Source organism: Parus major, chromosome 7 (assembly GCF_001522545.3).
Source record: "Parus major isolate Abel chromosome 7, Parus_major1.1, whole genome shotgun sequence".
Taxonomy (NCBI): Eukaryota; Metazoa; Chordata; class Aves; order Passeriformes; family Paridae; genus Parus; species Parus major.
In genome coordinates this window covers 19,165,741-19,187,474 of record NC_031776.1, presented here as the reverse complement: position 1 = coordinate 19,187,474, position 21,734 = coordinate 19,165,741, and the positions used below count along the sequence as shown (strand labels likewise).

The following is a 21,734-nucleotide window of genomic DNA, read 5'->3' as shown; positions in this document are numbered from 1 at the left end:
TGAAATAAGTGTAATACAACTGAACACTGTACTCTGCAATAAAAGAAACACCAAAAGAGTACCTTATTCTACCTTTCTAAATTTAAATTCACTACACTTCACTGGAACAAACCTATTTTCTAAAATTTGGAAGTAATACTGGCAAATTAATGGCCAGTTCAAAACAAAACACCTGGAAACCTAAAAAGCTCAAAACCAGTCAAAAATGTCTCCGACTCATCAACTGAATGCCCAAAACCCAATCACACACAAAAAGAACCCTGAAAACCAAAATCAACCAGACAAAGCAATCCAGACTGGAATACTGCTGTGTGCACAAGCGACGATATTCTATTTACGGCCTCGTGTCTTCAGGTGCCAGAGTGGGTGATACCAGACACAGTCTGCTCGAGCCACAGACTGAAATCTGAATTTTAGTGTCTTTCAAAATCCTTCTGAAATCCATGATTTTGCTTTTCCCCTCAGACTGAAGCTTCTGACAAATGACTACAGTCCTAGAGCTGATCCAGTTTAAAATCAGGTAGTTGTCTTAGAAGGGACTGGTTTAAAACTCCCCAAAAAAAGTAAGAAATGATCTTCTTTATAAACATCTTTATAAATGGGTTCACATAAATTTATACAGTTCTTCCAGTATTTCCTACTCTCTTGAACTCCACTTTCCCAATTCAGATTATTCATTCTCTGTACAATCCAAGAATCTTGAGTTATAATTGCTTTGCATTTCTAAGCTGGAAGAATTACACTATGAAACAACACAGGTGGTATAATTCATTCATCCAAAATATAAAATATTTAAATTTTACCTCCTTGCTTTCATCCAAATCTGAGTCACTGCTAAACTCTTCTGTATTCAGATGTTCAAAATCAGACTCTCCAACAGCTATTGGTACTGTGACAGTAAGGCTTGGGTTGTTTATGAATGATGTATAATCACTTCCACCTATAACAGTGGCCATTCCATTTTCATTTTTGCCATAATTCGTATCTATCCTTAGTTCAGTGATAGTACAGTTGGAAATGCAAAGGTTTCTTTCATCATTCAACTGCTCTGTTGCTGTTCTTTGATTTACAGCAGCTTGTTTTCCAAAACAAGACTTTCGGACACATTCACCTGCTCTCTTCTTCACATAATCTATTCCCTTCTGAATTCTTGCAACAGCAATCTGCAAGTTGTTCATTTCATTATCATCTTCTGTAGCAGTAAGGTTGTCTGAACTAAATGAACTCAGCAGCAAGGCCAGAAAAAGATTCAATACCTAATTAAAAAAAAAAAAGAAACAAAGACAACAGAGCTGATTTTCTTTCATTTTTCATTCACATGCTTCTTATGAACCCATTATGAACACAGGCTTTGTGTTTTTATTTACAGTATATGATTCTGACAGCATACAGAAAATGAAACAAATGCAATTTAAGCACAATACCTTCCCTACACTTCAACAGAGGGGATTTTGTGGCTTTACAATGCTTATTATTTGTAGAAGGTCAAAAATAAATGATTCTTCAGTACTGTCTGAACAGATTCAACATGTTTATTTTTTCTGGCAAATTGCAGCACTCTGTGCAGAAAACACATTTTCTATGTGCTGGTCCAAACCCACATGAATATTTTTTTGTATATGACTTAAAATATAAGGAATGCATCCTGTCTTTTAACCCCCAAGTCATCCTTTTCCCACAGCAAGACCAAACATAGAAAGTATATCAGTTACAAAAGCCCAGGGATTACCAGGAACTCAAATACCAAAGCAGCAGAGTACCAGCTCTTAAAATCTTCAAATCAGCTCTTCCACCAGCTTGGAAGATAAGACGTGTTGGGAACACAAAAAGACAAATGGATAAAACAGTCCTGAACATACAGCAGGGATGTCTGCTCATGTAAGTTTTCCTAGAGCTATGGAATAAAATCAGAATATAGTAAACACTGTGGAAATATTCATATAGGTGGCTACTTCGTTCCACAAAGTTCAATCTTCTGGTTTAGAAAACTACTTACGGAGTTCAACCAAACAACTTCACAGTTCTCTTCATCATAAGACAGTAGATTCATAGAAAATCCTGAAGCAAGTGTCTGTGCAACTAGAAGCAGTGCTAGCTTGATTTAAAGACTCTTACCTTATTATCCTCTCAGAAATTTTATTCCTAAAGAATGTTTCCAGGATGGCTAATTTAAAATCTCTTCTGCTACTAACAGTTGTTTAAAGCAGAGATGTAGAATAACAGAGAAAAAGAGAAAAGCAGAGCACCAGGCAGAGCAATTAATGTCTTAAATACTGGTGAGTTAAAAAATACAAAACATTTATAAAGAGAAATGCATACTCATACAAACTAGTGTCAATCTGATGCTTTCCTCTGAAAAATAAAAAAACAGATATAATACAGGCAATGTTAGAAGTATCTGTAGAAAGCACTTATGGAATTGGAAGCAAAAAAGTGAAGTAAAAAAAACCTGAAGTAATTGAATCTGGATTTTTTTCTGCATAACAACTTCCTTCTAATTCAAGTTTTCTCACTCCATTTGTGTAAAATGCTGGCTATGCAGCAAACAGGTCTCAAAATGGCATACATTTCAGAGTCTTAAGAATGCAGTAGCAGTCATTTAGACAGGATAGAACAGAATAGAACAGAAAACGTTTAAAACAAAGGCCTAATAACCTGCCTATGTGTGACTGGAAGCAATGACTAAATTGGTTAGGGAGAAAAGGTCCTGGTATATCCTCTTCTGCAAATAGGAAACTTCTACCCTGGAAGTCTAACGCTGCAGGTGCCTTTGCTCTTCTCGCCCTCTCTAGGAGAAAACCAGGAGTAGTCCACAATACCCTGAACACCCAGTACTGCGTGCTCTCAGCCACACCCTCTGAACTGCACTCCAGACACTGAGAAGGGTTATCCTACAAGCTGAGGACTCTAGATGAGATCAGATCTAACAGAAAAGTCCATTTCAAAACCCATACTCATAACAAATCCAAAACAATAAAAATCATATTTTAAAATTACATTTAATAATACTTTTAAAATTAATTACTGGTTCTCTTACCTTTTATATTCTAAATTAATTGTAAAATTATTTTGGCTACATACCACTAGGTTTCCAATCACCATGACCATCATGAAGACAATAAGGCACATGGCTTGGCCTGCAACCTCCATGCAGTCCCACATTGTTTCTATCCATTCTCCACACAGCACTCGGAATACAATCAGGAAAGAGTGGAAAAAGTCATGCATGTGCCAGCGAGGAAGTTCACAGTCACTTGCAATTTTGCAGACACATTCCTTGTAGCTTTTCCCAAACAGCTGCATCCCAACCACAGCGAAAATGAACACGATGATGGCCAGCACCAGGGTCAGATTCCCCAGAGCCCCCACCGAGTTGCCAATAATCTTAATCAGCATATTTAGGGTTGGCCAAGATTTTGCCAATTTGAAGACTCGTAACTGGAAAAAAAAATATACAGGCATTACTTGCTGTAATTACAAAAGTGCTATAGAGACGACAACATAATACAAACGAGTGACACTCAGCAACAGCAAAAGGAAGAAACTTCAACATGATTCCAGCAGCCATGAATTTCATAGTGTTTCATGAAACCCACACTTTTAAAACATAGTAAATTTTAGACATTGTTATTTTTTTTCCTGTTTGTTTTTGAATTTTTTTAGCACATTATTCTTTTCCACATGAAAGAAACAGCACACTGGTTGTATTTGTTCAGACAGTGGATACTGAACATGTTATACACCTTGGACATTCATATAGAAACAATTAAATTAATTAAATTAAAATAAAGGTATTTTTTAAATAAAATTAAGATCTTTTTTTTGCTAAGGGGAAAAGAAAAATCAATCTTCTTAAAATTTAATAAACCCATCAATTTTATGATTCCTACATTTAAAAAGAAGAGCTCTAGCCTTCTTGCTATTTCCAGATATGAAAATCAATAAGACTACAAATGTTTTCTGCTTCTCAATATACACTAAAAAAATTGTACATTTCACTGAGCTTTATCCATTTATGTTTAAACAACTACAATAAAATTACAGCTCTTTCTCTTGAAAGAATATTTGCTTCTGAACAATAAAATGGCATGTAGTATTTAATGATAAATAATTTTTAAAACATGCCTGCAGAGACTCCTGTGTCACTTACTAAAAAAGTATACCTAATGATAAAAGGTGTCTTATTTATATGAATAGAGTTGAAATACAAACATCATTCATTAATTAATGCAGACATATTTACCAATCTGAATGATCGGAGAACGGATAATCCATCCACGTTTGACAAAAAAAGCTCCACCAAACTAAGAATAACTATAAAACTATCAAAAATATTCCAGCCAACTTGGAAATAATTAAAAGGATGCATGGCAATTATCTTGAGAACCATTTCTGCTGCAAAAATTCCAGTAAAAACCTGAAGAGAAAAATGTTATTGTTACTTTAGGGATGAATATGAAGAAGTTGAACCAGCAGATAAGGAACAACTGAAGTAAGAAGTAACATCCCTCTTACAGCAGGATGTCACTAAGTAAAATTATCACAAACTGAACCCCACAGAGAAGGTAAGTGGCAACATTAAAATGAGCTGTAGCATACATGTGGCATCAGTTAAAGCCAAGATACATTTAGTATCTACTGAAGAATAAGCTGTTCCTAACAGGCCTCCAGTTCGATCCTTACATCTGCCATCCATCTAGTTAAAGGAACTTTCCCCAGCAAGATAATACATCCACTGTTGTCAGAATGGAAGCTGCTTCAAGAAAGGTGTGTGGGAAAACATGAATTGGTCATAAATTGGAGTGATGTACTATTGACTAATGAAGTCTATATGAGAGCTCACAAGTAAGCTTATCTTCTCTAACTGCCAAAAGAAGTCAATTGTGCCAAGGTTTGTATTTGAAGTAAAACTCCTTTCTGACTGAATGCCCCTGATAACTTCTGAAGCAGAAGACAAACAACACCTCTGAAATTCATTGTATTTGCTGTAGATGTATGATCACCAGTATCTATAAAACTACATCAATTACTCTCTTTTATGAGGAAGATGAAAAAAAAGTTCAAGAAAAATCTGGACCATTTTATAGTCTTTAAAATGTAGAGCTACAGAATCCAGAAAGGAAGAAAGCAACTGCTGAAGCTATACCAGTGTCAGAGTGGCATATTGGCTGACTAGGAGCACACACCAATCCTTGGCATGAAGGAACACTTACACTCACACATACTAAACAACTCCATTATGTAAGAAAGGTAGAAATGGGAGCTTGCTGGGTTAAACTTACAGAAATGATCACAAGACAGCCCTCTGAAGCAGCTATTGAGCCTTACCTATTTGTCTTCCCTAGGCTTTCCTCAAAAACATCCTGCATATATTTTAAACAGCAACATGAGATGTTTATCTTCCACAGATAATGATCTCTAATTCCAGAATAAGGTGAGAACACTGAACTATATCTGTGTTGGCTAAAAATATTAGTATAAAATCTAAGTGTTGATACATTTACTCTGTATGTAAGTCTGTATGTTACTAATATATGTAAGAATTTCACATATCCCAATAAATAAAATGTTTTGTTATTTTTCTACATCCTAATCACCAGAATAACCACTTAGAATAAGCATAGGTTAAGAAGTATAATATATCTCTATCATTGGTGTTATAAACCAAACAAAGCTACCTCACCAAACCTGACCCACAGACTGTATCCACTGAGGAGAAAAATACAGCTGTATGAACAGATACTCAGAATAAGTCGCACATTGTTTGCCATTGTCATGGTCCAATCAAATAAGTGGTTTTCAAGGAAATATAAAATCAACACACAGAAATAGCAGTGAAAAATAATAATCAAAAATAGCATTCAGCTCTTTTTGTGTTAACAATGTACCTTATGCTAAAAAGGATCTAATTTGGCTCCTACTTATTTTTGTAATAATTAACAAAAGCATGTCAGATTTCTTCCAGTTTCATGTAATTCAAACTCTGGCTTTTGGAAACTCTATTGAAAAAGTTGTAATACAGAAATCAAACTGTATGACAGAACACCTCTCAAATATTCTTATACACAGCATATTCCAAAAGGTATTTTTAGACTATTTTTAGTTCAATTAAACCTTTAACATTCATTTTATGGGATGACAATAAAAATAATAAAAACAATTTTATTCCAAAGAGAAACCAGGTTCCAACTGTATAAAATTCTATAGATTGAAGGACTTACCAGATTTCCTACTGTAAGTACAGCGTAAAAATGGTCAGTCATTGGATAATGTTCCATGGCCATAAATAGTGTGTTTATAACTATGCAAACAGTGACAGCCAGATCAACTAGTGGATCCATTACAATAAATTCAACTGCATTCTTTATTTTTAACCAGGGCTTGCAGCACTCCCAAATTAAGAAAGTGTGGGCAAACTTATCCCAACAAGGTGGACATTTTTGTCTGGATCCTTGAAGTTCTGGAGAAAAAGAGAAATTTATATTCAACAAGTTTTGGAGAAAGTGAAGATAATTTTTATCTGCTTTTCCAGGTTTGAATCTTTATACCTGGAACCACTAAGGACACTTGGTGGAACCCAGAACCTGATCTTTTTTCAGTAAAACTTTACTCCAAAGTCCTCTTAAATGTCAAAATACTTCTTTTCAGATAAAAATTATATCAATTTTAGCATGAATAGGGTTTTGAAAATTATTTAAACTTTTTTCATTAATTTCATTAGTAGTAATTTCAGTGTTCCAAGGAATCCTAGTACAAATTTTCTTCTCCTTATTAACTAAAGCCTGGCCTTTATTGTCTCTAATATTTTTATGATATAGTTAGTGCAAAATGTATCACAGGGCATTTCTGCCAATAACTGTATTGCTAAGCATGAATAACTAGCATAAACCACATACACATTACATTAGAATAATTAGAATGAGTTTTTTTACATCAGCCTGCTTATTAGATTCCTTCCTTTCTTTTTTCACTATGTACACGCATTTTTTCCTGTTATTCAGTTTATGTATTTGCAATGGCTACACATTTTTTCTCTTCTGTATTTGCATTGTGATATAATACCTTCAAGCAAGTCTATGTCAAGAAAGTTCAAGTATCTAGTTATAACACACCTTCCATTCTATTTGTGATAACATCTGCTAGACTCATGGCCCTTTCCCTTAAATCGGGATCCTCCAGCAACTCCACTGGTATTTGATATGAACTGGTACGTCTGTTTTTTATTTCTATTTCTGTGGTAGTGCTCTATAAAGAAAAAAAGAAAAAAGAAAAAAAATATTTGTAAATTAAATTCAACTTTAGAAATACCATGATGCTTTTTAAATTGTTATTTTCATTATATACTTCCTAATACTATTCATATTTGTAAAACATTAACAAAACATTTGGATACTTATTCCCATACTTCCACTGCATTATACTCAAATAACATTGCTCCACTTTAGATACCAAGAAGTTTTGGAGGGGACTACAGCCAAGACAAGAAAGCAAGACCTGCAGAACTTGTGTCAAAAAAAATTCCCAGTTCCCAGTTCCATACTTTCTCTACCAATATTTCCATTCTAAACTAGTTCATTCACAAGGTACCTCTAACAAGTGATTAGTGGTAGGAAGATTCTGCACCAAAACTATTCCATAAAAATAAATTTTAAAGATTAGTTTAGATTTCTATACCCAAAACTTATTTAAATTATATTTTCAAAACTTAATTGCTATCAACTCTGATTTATTTTATGAATTTCAACTGAAGAAACAGCATAGGTCTGACTTAATTGATCCCAAAAATGAATACTTGTTTTACATGATTTTATTTTTAAAAACGAAAGCTGTGTTATAACTATAGTATTGAGCTCCTCTGTTATGAAGAAGTTTTGAATGCATAGTGATAGATTTTTTTTCAGTACATTAAATAAATGCATGAAAATTAGAGTATAATAAAATGCAAGAAGACTGTAACTGCAAGGCAGCTGGCTGATGTACTTTCAGATACTGTAACCCATATAAAAATTCCTGTTTCAGTAAAATAACATTTTTAAAAAAAAACATGCAGATGTGTCTGCTCCACTCCTAAAGCAGACTGCGGGAAAAGGAAAAGCAGAGCAGAATTAAAATGTTTTGTTTGTTTGGGGCTTTTTTTTTGTTGAATTATACCCTGATCCTAGGCAGTGAGCAACTCAGATAGTCTTTGAAACACAGGAGGAAAAAACTCTTCCAGAATTTTCAAAATGACAACATAATCTTGAAAGACTATGCTACATTTGCACAGTGTCAAATCTATGAAGAAGGGAGAAAAGCAGAACCAGCATTATTACTGACAGATAACCAGAAAATACACTTAAAAGGAGGTTAAAACCATAAAGAGAAAAAAAAATAATATAATAATGTACAGGAAGCTTCACGCTGAACATCCTATTCTGGACTCTAAAACAGATTTAGCAATGGAACATCACTAATCTGATTCATTAAGCAGATGTATGCATATCCTTGCTTTGCAGGTATATAAAAATTTACTACTTTGTTCTCTTTCATGCTTCAGCATCTCACTTTTGACTGAATCACTTCAAACCCATTTCATTACAGTAAGATCTGCAAAAGCATGCACAACTCCCCATCCATTTTCAAAGCAAAAATTTCATTGAAATATTGTCTATGCAATTAAGAAAGGCCATGAAACCTGGAGTAATTTACTACTTCCTTACATTCCCATCAGCTGTTGCTTTATCTATTATCACCTCTGGCAGAAGTTGTCCAGTAGGAGACGACAGACCTGGTGGTCCATCCACCAAGGAAACCACCCCATTGCAATCCACGGTGCTGTGCATCTTCCCGTTCACTGGGAGGACTGTGAGCCTCCTGGATGACCTACTGGCCTGGCTAATGTTACTGTTGCGCCGCTCGCCGTGCCTGCGCGGCACAAACAGGGAACCCCTTCTGCTCGAATTATCCTCAAACGTGCTGTGCTCATCGTCAGCAAAGTCATTTTCAGATCCTCGCTCTCTTCCATAGTCTCTAAAACTGAAAATACTTGTTCTGCTGCTAGGTCTGGGAGAAAACAGGGTGCCATGAACACTCAGCAAAGACTGCAAAGGAAATATAAAAAAAATGACAATCTGAAGATTATACGTACACAAAATGCATGTCTATATATAAGAAAAACAATAGTAATTTATATTGCCCAGGAATTTTTCAGTGTTATCTTTAATACACTGCCTCAGGCTGATCTCAACAATGCATTACAGATGAAAGTAAACTGAATGGGTAAATTTGCAGTGTACTTAAAACTATAACTGAGAGGAAAAAGAATATACATGTAGGCCATAGTCATTTTAATCTTTGCTTTGAAGAGAAAAACCAAGACTTCCATAAACTTCAATGATCCAAATAGATCATGCATTACGTTAAAATATATGAATACCTTTAGTCTTCTAAATTCATACATTATACTTAAATTTTCCATTTATGAATTAAGGCATTTCTATTTCAGATTAACTAGGAAAATGCAATGCTGCTGTGGATGTTAAAGTCCCAAATAATAAAATGACAGAAAATAAAACACATTTTTAAGGTACACTCTAGAAAACAATACCAACAGTAAGTTGGTATTTAAGAGAATGCTACACAATTTTTCCTTTCCTTTTGTTGCCTTAGATCGCGAAGTTGCAGTGAAGTTTGTTTGCCATAACAGTAATCCCAGAAATTCCAAAAATGACAATTTCATTAGTCACAGTACCTGATGGGGCGATGTAAACGGCTTCCCATAAGTTAGTCTGTTTCCATCAAAAGATAAACGGAAACCTGTCCTTTTGATACTGCCATCTGATTCAGATTTTGGAAGATTTTCATTCTTCATGTCATCCTCTTCTCCAGAGAGCTCTCTCTGCCTTCTCTTCTTCCTTCTATTTCTCCTTTCTTTGGCACTTTTTGAACTAAGCTTGGATGTATCTGAAGAACTATCTGAGGGTGCAGCATTCCCACTTTCACAGCTGTACTCTGTCATCTCTGCTACAGCCACTGCTATTGCCTGCCACAGCAATTATTTAACAAGATGCTTTATAAATCACACCATTTTTAAAGAAGGATACATCCCTTGTGGCTAAGATTTCTATCAAATTACTTCTAGTAAACAAAGTGGTTGGATTTGTGCAAAACTACAAATGAAATTCTGTAGCATGAATAGAATTCAAATGGAGTTCTACTTTGCATCCTTATCATGGAGTCAGCCCACAACGTCTACAGCCACAAAGTTATTTAGGAAATATTCTATCATTAATAATTTGTTAATTAGAGTGAATGCAATAGCAAACAAAAGAGCTAAACAGAGTCACACTTCACTCTGTATTAATTTAGTAAACTAATCTTAATTTTTATTTTAAGTAGCTTCCTTAAGCTGCTTCCAGTCTTTGATTCACTGGTAGCCGCATAAGTAACAAAAATTAATCAGAAATTTAAAGATTAAAATATTTTGCACTCTAATCAGAGCTTGAAAGTATTGAAATTATTTATATGATGAAAATTTGGAAAATCATCATGACAGTTTACTAGATACTATCCAAGATAAGAGAGATTTATTTAAAATTATTATTCTGATTTGTAGACTGCTCTTTTTTCTCTGTTCAGAAATTCATTAACACTTTAGACATTATACATTTAAAAAGCAATAAAGAGGCATAAAAAAAGCAGTCTAAAGTATTTGAGAGGTACGGTAAAGAATGGATTTTTTTTTTAGTATGTGAATGTCATTATTGGTTCTAACAAACAGCATGCAAAGGAACACACTAAGGCCCAGACTCCTGCTAGAAAATACCTGAGCTTCTTCTTGCTGCTTCTGCAGTTGTTCAAGCTTCAGCTTAAAGTCTGCCTCCCTCTGCTCTGCTTCAACAATAGTTGCCTGGTTTTGTTCTTCATAGGCCATGGCAACCACAGCCAAAATCAAGTTAATCAAATAGAAGGATCCCAGAAAAATCACCACAACAAAAAAGATCATGTATGATTTGCCAACAGCTCGTAGTGTCTATAGAAAGAGAAGAGAAATCAACCAGCTGATGAAGAAATGCATCAGTTCATAAGCATTAATGACTTTGGAAAGTCATTAAAACTAATATTTAGTTGGTTTTCCATCTGTAGTAAAATCATACAAGTTTTTTGAATTACAACATAATCAAAATAAAGAGGGCATTCTTGTATGTGAAAAACATGCCTAAGGATCCGGCTGCTTTGCCACAAACCTCCTTCAATGCTTAATAATCTTGAAAAGTATGTGGGATCAAAGTAATTAATGTAAGTCACATATCACAGGTTGGAGACTTAGAATGCTTACCATCTATTAGAACTCTTTCCCTTTGAAATAAACATATTAATTAAAAATGGCACAACTGCTTAGATAGTTAGAAGATAGTATTTATTATAATTAACACATTCACACACACACACCATATAATGAAAAGCTACTGTAAGAAAGTTAATTTATATCAAGTCATGCATTCTGAGTTATAAAAAATGGGATTAAGAGTACTGAAATTAAGGTTCAGGTTTTACTGTCATGAAGTCTTTTTACAATTTGAACACAATATTAGTGTTTTTGCAAATATGAGGCACAAAATGAAATATACACTGTAAAAATTAAATTAAGGATCAAAAAACTTCTCATGTGCCTCTTCAGAAATCATGTGAGATTCTGTACTAAGTGTCCATGTCTGCTTACTTTTGTAACTGAATTTGCTTCCTTTGATAAATTTTAATGGCTAACATTATAATTAGTATGTAATATAAATAAGAATGGCCTTTCCATGATTGATTTGGAGCCAGTAATACACTAACGACAATTTTTAAAATGCACTCACCAACTGATAAAGATTTTCCCAATAGTCCTGTGTCATCAGTCGAAACAGTGACAAGAAAGCCCAACTGAATGTGTCAAAGCTAGTATATCCATAGTTGGGGTTTCTACCAGCTTTCACACAGATGAACTCTTCTGGGCATTTACTAGGAGAGGGAAAAAAGAAAAGGAAAAGAGGCAAAACAATCCACATACAAATTTCATATAACACTTTTTTTTTTTAATTATTGTTTCTTGAGCTTCTTATGAAGCATTGTCTGTGGAGGGTGCTGCTATTTGTGGCTTAAAACAATTCAAAAATTAGTGATGACATTAAAAGTCTGTTATTTAAAGAATAATCCAGAGAAAGCAAACTAGTAATGACAATATTTCCTTCTATCTCCTTTCAGAGTTTTAGACAAAATAAAGTTTATTATGAACAGTTTGATATTACCTGTGCAGATATCTCTTCAATGAAAATAATACATGTACTTAACACAGAGATTTCAATAGGTGGATACTTCCATGCAGGAAAAAGACAATCAGCACACATATTTTATGCTGAACTATGTCTGTCAATGAGGTTGGCATACCAGATTTCTTGGCTTATTCACATCTGTGAGCCTAAGAAATTCTACCAATTCGTCAAAACCAAATAATCAGCACAGGGATACTTTCATCTTGTGAAATTTTTCATATTGGTTTCGAGAGTAGGTGATGCAATCTTGATATCAAGTATAATAAGCACACTGTTTCAATTAGGACAGAAGAGGCTCCTGTCCCCAAAACCTCTCCAAAAAACACTATATAGATTTCTTTCCATTTATGTATGTCTATTTGATGTGCATTTATACACATACACAGAATTATCTCATAGTTACATATATAAGTTAAATGTTTACAAAGATATTTTAAGTATGTGGGTTTTAAAGGTATTACCTACCAAAACCAAGGGATGGACTGATATTCATAAGCATACAGAATTACGTGATTTTGTTACAAAAAATTTCCATGGAGAGAGAGCAACACACTGCCATGCATGCAGCTGCCAGAAAGAGGAAGCCTAAAGAAGTCTTCCCTAAATGTGGTCATAAATCTCAGTGCTCCACCATGCTTATTTTTGGGTTGAGACATGGCAGGGAACCTGTGATAAAGTATGCTCTTAAGTGATTGATAACACAAGGTCTAACCTTCTTTAGTTACATGTGAGCTTTTAAAACAAATTCCCAGCAAAGTATTTTGTCATTTAACATTTTTACTCATTCAAGTGTCTAACTACTAGGAACCAAGACCATATTATTATTGACTGTGACGTTAGGTAACTAAATTAGCTCTTTAAAGTTTAGATCGATATTTTTTACATTCTGTTTAGACACATAGTGTATCATTTTTAGTGTACCTTACCCTGCATCTGAGCTATTGCCACAAAGCAGAAAATCAATTGCTCCTTTTGGGAGATAGAAATGACCTAAAGAAAAAAAAAGAAGCAACATTTATGAATGAAAGGAGGGTTTGTATTTTTTTTGTGGAGATGAACCTATGTACAAATCATCCAGTTTTGAAAGTTCATAATCTCTCGTTTCTGTTTTCCCAACAGTGGGTTCAAATACTGGCATAATCACAGTATTTCTTGGGTTGGAAGTGACTTGAAAGATCATCTGTTTCCAAAACCCCTGCCATGGGAAGCAATGCCAGTTAATAGATTGGGGCCCCATGCAACCTGGCCTTGATCACTTCCAGGGATGGGGCATCCACAACCCCTCTGGGCGACAAAATAAAAACGTAGCAAAAATGGAATCTGAGAACAACGATTAGAACATAAATTGTATATTCTTTTCTTGCAACACTGCACAGTGAATATCCTTTCAAAATAGGTAAAAGAAAATACAAAACTTAAAATTCCTCTTATTCAGCAAGTAGAATGTAATAAGACAAAGCATATCTCCTTTAAAATGGAACATGTATAATGGCTTTCTGGCAGTTTTGAAGTCAGAGCAACATTAACTAGCACATCCTGTAACTATTTCACATCCTGGGAAAATATGAAGGCAGCATTTAAAAAGAAGACAGGTGTTCCAATTACAGTGTTCTAACAGCTGCTGTACTATAAACAACTTTACAGAATTGTTCCCTTAATTATAAGGTGGTAGCCTTCAGAAGAGTTTCTGTGGGACTGGTCAAATGCTGGCACACGCTGCCCAGAAGATGCTGTGGCATCTCAATCCTTAGAGATACTAAGAACTTGACTGGAATAAGGGATTGAGCAATCTGCTCCAACCAGACCAGCAGCTGAGCAGCAGTTGGTTTGGAATGGGGAGATCCTGTCCAACCTGCATGATTCTGTGATTCTAAAGCCAACCTAAGCCTCTACATACATTTCTAAGTGCAGTCAACAGAAAGAGCAGTCACGTCAGCATGAGCTTGGGATGTAACATACACAAATTCCTGCTTTTTGCCATCCAATTTAATTGGTTTTTATCTTTATTCTGAAGTATAAAACAGCTATCTTGTATTGTGTGATGGTTTACATACAAAAAATGTTAGCAAATTACAACAGTATTTCTTACTTTCTTCATTAATGTACGCTGTCCAGTCAAATTCTGAACCATTAAAGTATGGAACTACATGTTTCTCAAAAGCTGTTGAATTTTCTGATGGCCAGAACAGGCATTTATTCTTCAAGTTGCCCATGAACAGCTGAAGTCCTATCAGTGCAAATACACTCAGGCAAAATACAGTCAGGATCATCACATCTGAGAGCTTCTTCACAGACTGAATTAAGGCTCCAACAATAGTCTTCAAGCCTGCAAACAGAGGCGTATTTTTATTATACATTTATAATTATAAAATTATAATTTTAGTATAATATAAAATATTAGATGTTTTATTATAATTATCGTATAATAAATATTATTTATTATAATATTTATTATAATATTATATTTATTATAGAAATATTTAGCTAAGCTAAAATACAATGTAAGCATCTCCAACACACTATTAAATACCATGCAAGCTTCAAAAGAAGTCTTAAAGCATTTTCCAAAGGAAAAGCTACCAATAAGTTTCAACCCTGAAAAATAATTTGAAAATATGAATGGGAATGAATAGCATACATTCCAAAGCGCCTGCTCTTCACATCAAGAGTTTTCAATTCATGCTCTCTATACATGTACACTACATCTAAAGAAAATGGTTAATTTTATTTTCTTTTTGATGCCTCTTGCTCCAAACCTTTGCCAATATTCCATTCCAATACAAAGCATTTGGTTCTATAAAAGCAAACAAAAAGAGACCACAATTTTATTTCAGTAGTAATTTTAATGTCTGCATTCTAATGCATTGTCTTTTGCTGGAAGTGGGGTTTGGTGAAGATAGGCATCATAAGCTAATAACTACACCATGCAGTCCCATGCTACTCATTATTATCTTATTCCTCTGTCAGGGATTCAGCTTTTACAAAACACTAAAATTTTCAATCCCACATTTATTTCACAAATATGGATATGTAGCATACACATTAAAAAGCCATAATTTTTATCCTTAATATGGGAAAGAAAATTTTACATCATTAAATGGAAGAATATACAGGATATGTAAATGAGTTCTTCATGCAACTGACTCTTAAACTCTGAGGCTGACTGTTTTAGAGATTTAGAAAAGGAAATTAAATTGAAATTAAGACAAAAACTTGGATGTTTCTGTTAAAAACATAAGTTCAGCTTCTATGCAGTTTCAGTCAGCCTCAGTGTTTAACCTCGCTCTCACCTGGAATGACTGATACTGTTTTCAAAACTCGGAGAACTCTGAATGTTCTCAACGCTGAGACATTGCCCAGGTCCACAAACTCTGTCACATATCTGTAATAGGGGAGTTCACACACAAACACAATGACAGCACACACAAAATTAAACAGAGGTGATGTAGAGTGTCTACTATTTTACACAGTTACTTCTTACCTGGAATTACAGAAATAGTTTTCAAAGCTCTCAATACTCTGAAAGTTCGAAGAGCTGAAAGATTGCCTAGGTTTACAAATTCTGTTATATACCTGTAGGATTAAATCACAGTTATTCAGAATTGAGGCAGAGCTTTTACTACTTACCCGGACCTGAAATCCTGAAATCCTGTGTTATTTTTGGAGGAAGAAGTTTAAATGAAAGACTTGCATTCTGTTTCAATTAAGCTTGCCCTGAGAAATTCACCCTTAAGATTTTCCATTAACTGCAAATTTAAAATGAAACCTATAGACCTGCTTTCAATTTTAAAATCCTATTTTAAACTAATTGTTGAGTGTTATCTTCTGTACTGTGGAATAGTCCACTAATTCTGCTATGTGTTACACTAGTGTAAAATATTCAAGTGGAAAAACTTGAAACACAATTCAGCTGCAATTTCATATGAACTAATATAAGCCAAACAAACTATCAGAGGTTCAAAAAAATTCCTGTTGTTTTACTTAAAAAAAATACTATATACTTACGCAAAGGAAATGACAACAAAATCAAGCCAGTTCCAAGGGTCACGAAGGCAAGTAAAATCGTTTATACAGAAGCCTCTTGCAAAGATTTTTACTAGAAATTCAAAAGTATAAATTCCAGTGAAAGTGTACCTATGAGGAAACACAGCAAAAGATTGCTATGCTACTCAGTGATAAATCATGAGCATACAGGAAAATAAACCCAGTAATTAGTATATGCATTGAACAGCATACACTAATTATGTTATAAACTCATATAAAGCATAACTGTTTCCCCACCATTTTTTTGTGAGGTAATAAGATCATACACTTTATTTTGTCTGAAAAATATTTTTGCAGTTTCTAGCACATCAGATTTTTTAATTTCAGCACTAATAATAATAATCATGTACAACACAAAACAGTATTTTCATTCGAATAACATTTGAGCAAGGTTGCTACATCAGAGATAAAGTCCATGGGTAAGTGAAATCTAATATTTACTAAAGGTACTTGATGGCTGACCATGTAGACTTAAGAATGATAAACAATAATCCTCAGCAAAGGTATTTTCTTTAAAGAGTGGGTGTGTCCCATAATTGGATTTTGCTGCACAAAATGAAGGTGTTTCAGAGGGGCTAAAGAAAGCATCTTCCACACTGAAAAGCCAGTAGTTTTATGCTGAATGACAATTTTCTTTTTTTTAATTATAAAGAACAGCTGAAGAGGGAGAATGAAAACGTTGCTTGTATGAACATTCTGAGGAAAAGTATTTATCAGCGTTTTGTTCAGAGAAAAAGATGAACAATGTCACAGCTTCTCTCCTTTGCAGAGCTTGCAGGACTGTGCTGCTTTGGGTTGCAGCTAGGATCAAACTCCGGGTAGGAAAAAGGAAAATACTGGTATTGCACACATAAGTAAAGCTGCATGGTCTAGCTCTCCATTTGTTTTTCATTTTTAAAGCACCTTAAAAATCATTAGCTTATTTAAGTATACTTACTCTACTGTCTTTGCCCATTCTGGAAGTTTTCTCCATGTCATCAATACACAATTTGCCAGAATAGTGAGCATAATGATCTTGTTGAACAATGTTGACCATAGTTAAGGAATATACCCCTTTTAAAAGCCAAATTTGCGTAACACAAAATATAAGGACTTGACCAGGACATAGAATACTGCCAACATATACCATACAAATCAATTTACTATCACTAGCAATGTCATAAATAATGCAAACACATTTCACAAGAATGATGGTTATACACCTATCACAGAATCATTTAAGTTGGAAAAGACCACTGAGGTCACCAAGTCCAACTTTTGACTCTTCACTTGTCGACTAGACCAAGACACTATGTGCCACATCCAGTCATTGCCTGAACACCTCCAGGGATATTGACTCTACCACTTCTCTGGGTAGTCCATTCCAATGCTTGACAACCTTTTTTGTGAAGGAATTCCTCCTGATGTCCAACCTGGACTTGCGTTGGTGCAGCTTGAGGCTATTTTTTCTTGTCCAGTCACTGGTTACCTGGGAGAAGAAGCTGCCCCAACCTGGCTACACCCTCCTTCCAGCAGGTTGCGGAGAGTGATGAGGTCACTCTGAGCCTCCTCCAGGCTAAACACCCCCAGCTGCCTCAGCTGCTCCCTACAGGACTCACTTTCTAAACCCTTCACCAACTTTGCTGCCCCTGTCTGGACACATTCCAGCACCTCAAATTCCTTCCTGAATTGAGGCACCCAGAACCCAAGATGTGACCTCACCAGTGCTGAGTAGAGGGGACAGTCATTGTTCTGGCCCTGTTGGGCACACTATTCCTCATACAGGCTGGGATGCCACTGGCCTTCTTGGCCACCCAAGTATACACGCTGGCTCCTGTTCAGCTGCTGTCAATCAGCACTGCCAGGTCCTTTCCCACTGGGCCACTTCCCAGCCACTCTGCTCCCAGCCTGTAGCACTGCATGGGGCTGTTGTGGCCAATGTGCCAATGTGACCAGCACTTGGTCAAGCTGAACCTCAGGCTTTTGGTCTGGCCCATTGATCCAGCCTGTCCAGGACCCTCTGCAGGGCTTTCCTACCCTCCAGCAGACCAACACTCTGACTAAACTTGGTGATATCCACAAACTTACCACAGGTAAGTTTCATCTTATCCCTTCATCCAGATCATCCATAAAAATTTCAGACAGGGCTGGGTTCAATACTGCACCTTCAGGAACTCCACTAAAGACTTCTGAATTTAATCAGCAGCTTAAGTGACTAATCTTAGCTCAGATTGATTTTGAAAGAATTAAAGGCAGGAACACATTCAAACACTAAATCAAAACTCCTAGTGTTAACATTAGTAATATTAATCAGTAACAATTTTTAACAAACCACTCGAAAAGGATATGAATGAACCAAAATCTTAATAGCTAGTCTTCTAGTGATATTGAAAGGAGATAAAAGGTACAAGGCAGGTGTGGCACTGAACCTGTGGATTGTCTTCGCTTTGTCCAGTACTATAAATGTCTTTAAAAAACAGACAGAAAAGGTATGGGGGTTACGGGGTTCGGGAATAAAGGATACATTTTAGCAACCTTGCCATAATAGAGGCTGCTTACATACATTAGGCTGCTTATTAGAGATATAATACAGCTCTTTGGTTACATTTTTATCTTGCAAGATATTATTTTCTTGATTATCCAGTACTCAATTTCAAGAACCCATTCTATGCTTTTTAATTCAACAAGCATTTTATTGATTACACAATAACCACTTGCTGCTTTTTTCATACTGCCTTTTTAATGTAAACTCAGTGTTTTTTTCCTTTCTTGTCATAATTCACTGCATATGCCTATATAAAAATAACCTTCCTTCATCAAAGTAAACACCTTGCTCTTTTCTTCCATTTTTATCATTATATCTATAAATTAAACTGAATCAGCATATACAAATTCAGATTTTTCTTCAGGTCTATATTGGGCCTATATCATAGACCCAATACCAAAACACAAAGATTGGTTTAGTCTTCACACTTTTTTAATTTTGTAAAACAAGTATTTCTATGGTATTTTCAGGAATGTTTGACAGTGATTGTTCTGTCATGTAACTGAATGAGCACTTCATCTAAAGACTCCTGTAATGAACTAGAACTCAGGTAACATGTTTCTTAAAAAAACCCAGAAAGTAGCCAGAGAGATGGGAAGTCTTCAAATGACTCAGCATTAAATCAGATCTGAAGAGATTACAGGACATTAAATACAAAATCCATTAACTAAAATACCATAACATTAGACAATAAAAGAAAAGTGCCCCCTTTTTTTTTGTAAAAAAAAAAAAAAAAAGACAACTTAAGCAAGAGTTATAGTTGTCTTTATAGTGAAATCAAAATAGTTAACATGATAGCACCTACTGCATAATACTTTCAAACAGTGCTTCTGACCAACTTCCCAGCAGAGCATTTATCAGGTTATAGTTAAACAGGAGTGCTCTAATTCCATTCTTAATACAAAACACTTACTTTTTTATTGATGTAATAGGGGTCCAGGTCCTCCAGGGGCTCAGACACCATTTCTGGAGGAATATCACCATAAATAAATGGCAGTGTCTTTCCTGCCTCTAAGTCATTATTTGGCTTTGGGTGATTTTCCTCATGATCAGCATCATCTGTAGTCTCATCTTGCTCACAAGGAAATTTTTCATCAGCAATACGTTTTTCAATAGCTGCAAGAGATTCTTCAGTGAAGTAGAAGAAGCTGTCAGGTCCTGGTGGTACCAGCATTGCTCGCGCCATCTTTTCATTCTGCAAATTTTAAATGCTTTTAGGCTCTTGTGCAAGAAGATCCTAGAAGGACATGTAGGAAAAAGAAAGAAGAAACAGAAGGTTGCACCACCAACAAAATCCCCAAATAAAAGCTTTTGGCATAGTCAGCATCTACCTCTTTTCTCTTTACAAAGCCCTGTAGCAAGAAATATTCCAATTAACAGTCAGATATTTAATAGAAAATTAGCTACGCATGGCAAAGAGGTAGAAGAAGAAAAAAATAATGAAAGAAAAAAAGAGATCAAATTTTCTTACAGTTTGTCAATTCATGTTAATACCTCACAACAAAAAAAGGAAAAACATTCTCACTTTCCCTAGCCTAACAGTAAGTTACCTTATTGTAAAAAAAGTAAAAAATGTTTTAGCACAGCTAAGTACTGCAGTTAATGCTCACAACCTCTAACAGACAGATTTATATATTCTTGGCACACCACCTTAAAAACGTTGCATTTATATTATGAAACTAGATAGAAAAAACATGCTATTTTTATTACACTCAATTTCTGATGGCAGTATTACTCCACCTGGTGGCTTATACCATGATTGCCAAACTATTGTTTTTAATATCTTATTACATATTACAAAAATGCACTGTATATTTAAAGCCATATTCATGGGCAGAAGGCAACTGGCCTGAAGTTTAGATTTTTCCACTCTAGGCTTCCTGATCTGTATCTACCTGATTTTCAATTGTAACTTTGATGATGCTATCTCTGTAATTAAGGAAGTTACGATAAAGTGTTCTAGATTTATACAAACAGCACAGCACAATCAAAATTACAGTACTCTCTTTGAGACCAAGGGTATTTTCAAAATACTTAAAAATAATTAATTCATTAAATTACAACAGTCATTAATTTATTGTTTCTTTCTACATTATATTTTCCATAGTGAGTGTACAGTTAACACCTAATGGTGCAGTATCTTCAGAATAAACCAACTTTTTTGAACAGACACAAGATGGAATCCAGTCCCACTTGCTGACTGTCATTAAGTGCTGTAGCCTTTGTCAACACAATATTGTGGTGAGTTGACCTTGGCTGGCTGCTCTCTCATTCGTGCTCCACAGAAGGAACTGCACAGAGGAAAATGAAGTGAAAAAGCCCATATATTAAAATAAAGATAAGCAGATCATTTACAGATTATTGTCATGGGCAAAACAGACTCAGGGAAAAATAACTTACTGCCAATTAAAACCAAATTGGAAAGTAAAAAACATAAATCCGGAAAGAATTTTCCCTTTGCCTCTTTGTTCCAGGGTCAACTTCACTGTTTCACTATCAACTCCTATACCTACTCACTCCAAGAGGAATAGGGAAGGTGTGGAATGGGGGCTGCGTTATTGCAGTTGTTCTTTGCCATTCCTTCCTCCTGTTTTTCCCTTGCTCCAGCATGTGTCCCTCACACAGGCTGTAAAGCTTCAGGATAAGGTTGCTCCAACGTGGGCTTTGAAAGTGCCTCTCCCTCAAGGAATACTCACTTCCCCCAGCAAGCAGTGCCCCAGAGGCTGCAGGTTGGGTGTCTACAGGGTATCTAAGGACTGCAGGGAAATACCTGCTTCAACACGGCCTGTCCCACAGGCTTCCAGGGAATTTCTGCTCCAGCACCTGCAGCCCTCCTTCCACTGCTGTTCCCCTGACCCTGGAGTCAGAGCTGC

General features: G+C 35.3%; 1 protein-coding gene across 1 annotated transcript in view; it reads right to left on the bottom strand.

Annotated features, from left to right (window-relative positions):
• Nucleotides 1-20,228, bottom strand: part of LOC107207239 (sodium channel protein type 2 subunit alpha-like) — a 43,793-nt gene extending 23,565 nt beyond the window's left edge. Inside the window, exons 1-16 of the mRNA XM_033516092.1 lie at nt 19,775-20,228; nt 18,665-18,783; nt 17,275-17,364; nt 16,299-16,427; nt 15,584-15,675; nt 14,383-14,619; nt 13,220-13,283; nt 11,841-11,982; nt 10,805-11,011; nt 9,731-10,021; nt 8,700-9,080; nt 7,113-7,245; nt 6,222-6,460; nt 4,244-4,417; nt 3,082-3,438; nt 804-1,256 (exon numbers count right to left, since the gene is read on the bottom strand). Coding sequence (XP_033371983.1) covers nt 804-1,256; nt 3,082-3,438; nt 4,244-4,417; nt 6,222-6,460; nt 7,113-7,245; nt 8,700-9,080; nt 9,731-10,021; nt 10,805-11,011; nt 11,841-11,982; nt 13,220-13,283; nt 14,383-14,619; nt 15,584-15,675; nt 16,299-16,427; nt 17,275-17,364; nt 18,665-18,783; nt 19,775-20,047 — 3,381 coding nt within the window. The 5' untranslated portion in view covers nt 20,048-20,228. The remainder of the gene's footprint in view (nt 1-803; nt 1,257-3,081; nt 3,439-4,243; nt 4,418-6,221; nt 6,461-7,112; nt 7,246-8,699; nt 9,081-9,730; nt 10,022-10,804; nt 11,012-11,840; nt 11,983-13,219; nt 13,284-14,382; nt 14,620-15,583; nt 15,676-16,298; nt 16,428-17,274; nt 17,365-18,664; nt 18,784-19,774) is intronic.
• Between the last annotated feature and the right edge of the window lie 1,506 nt (nt 20,229-21,734).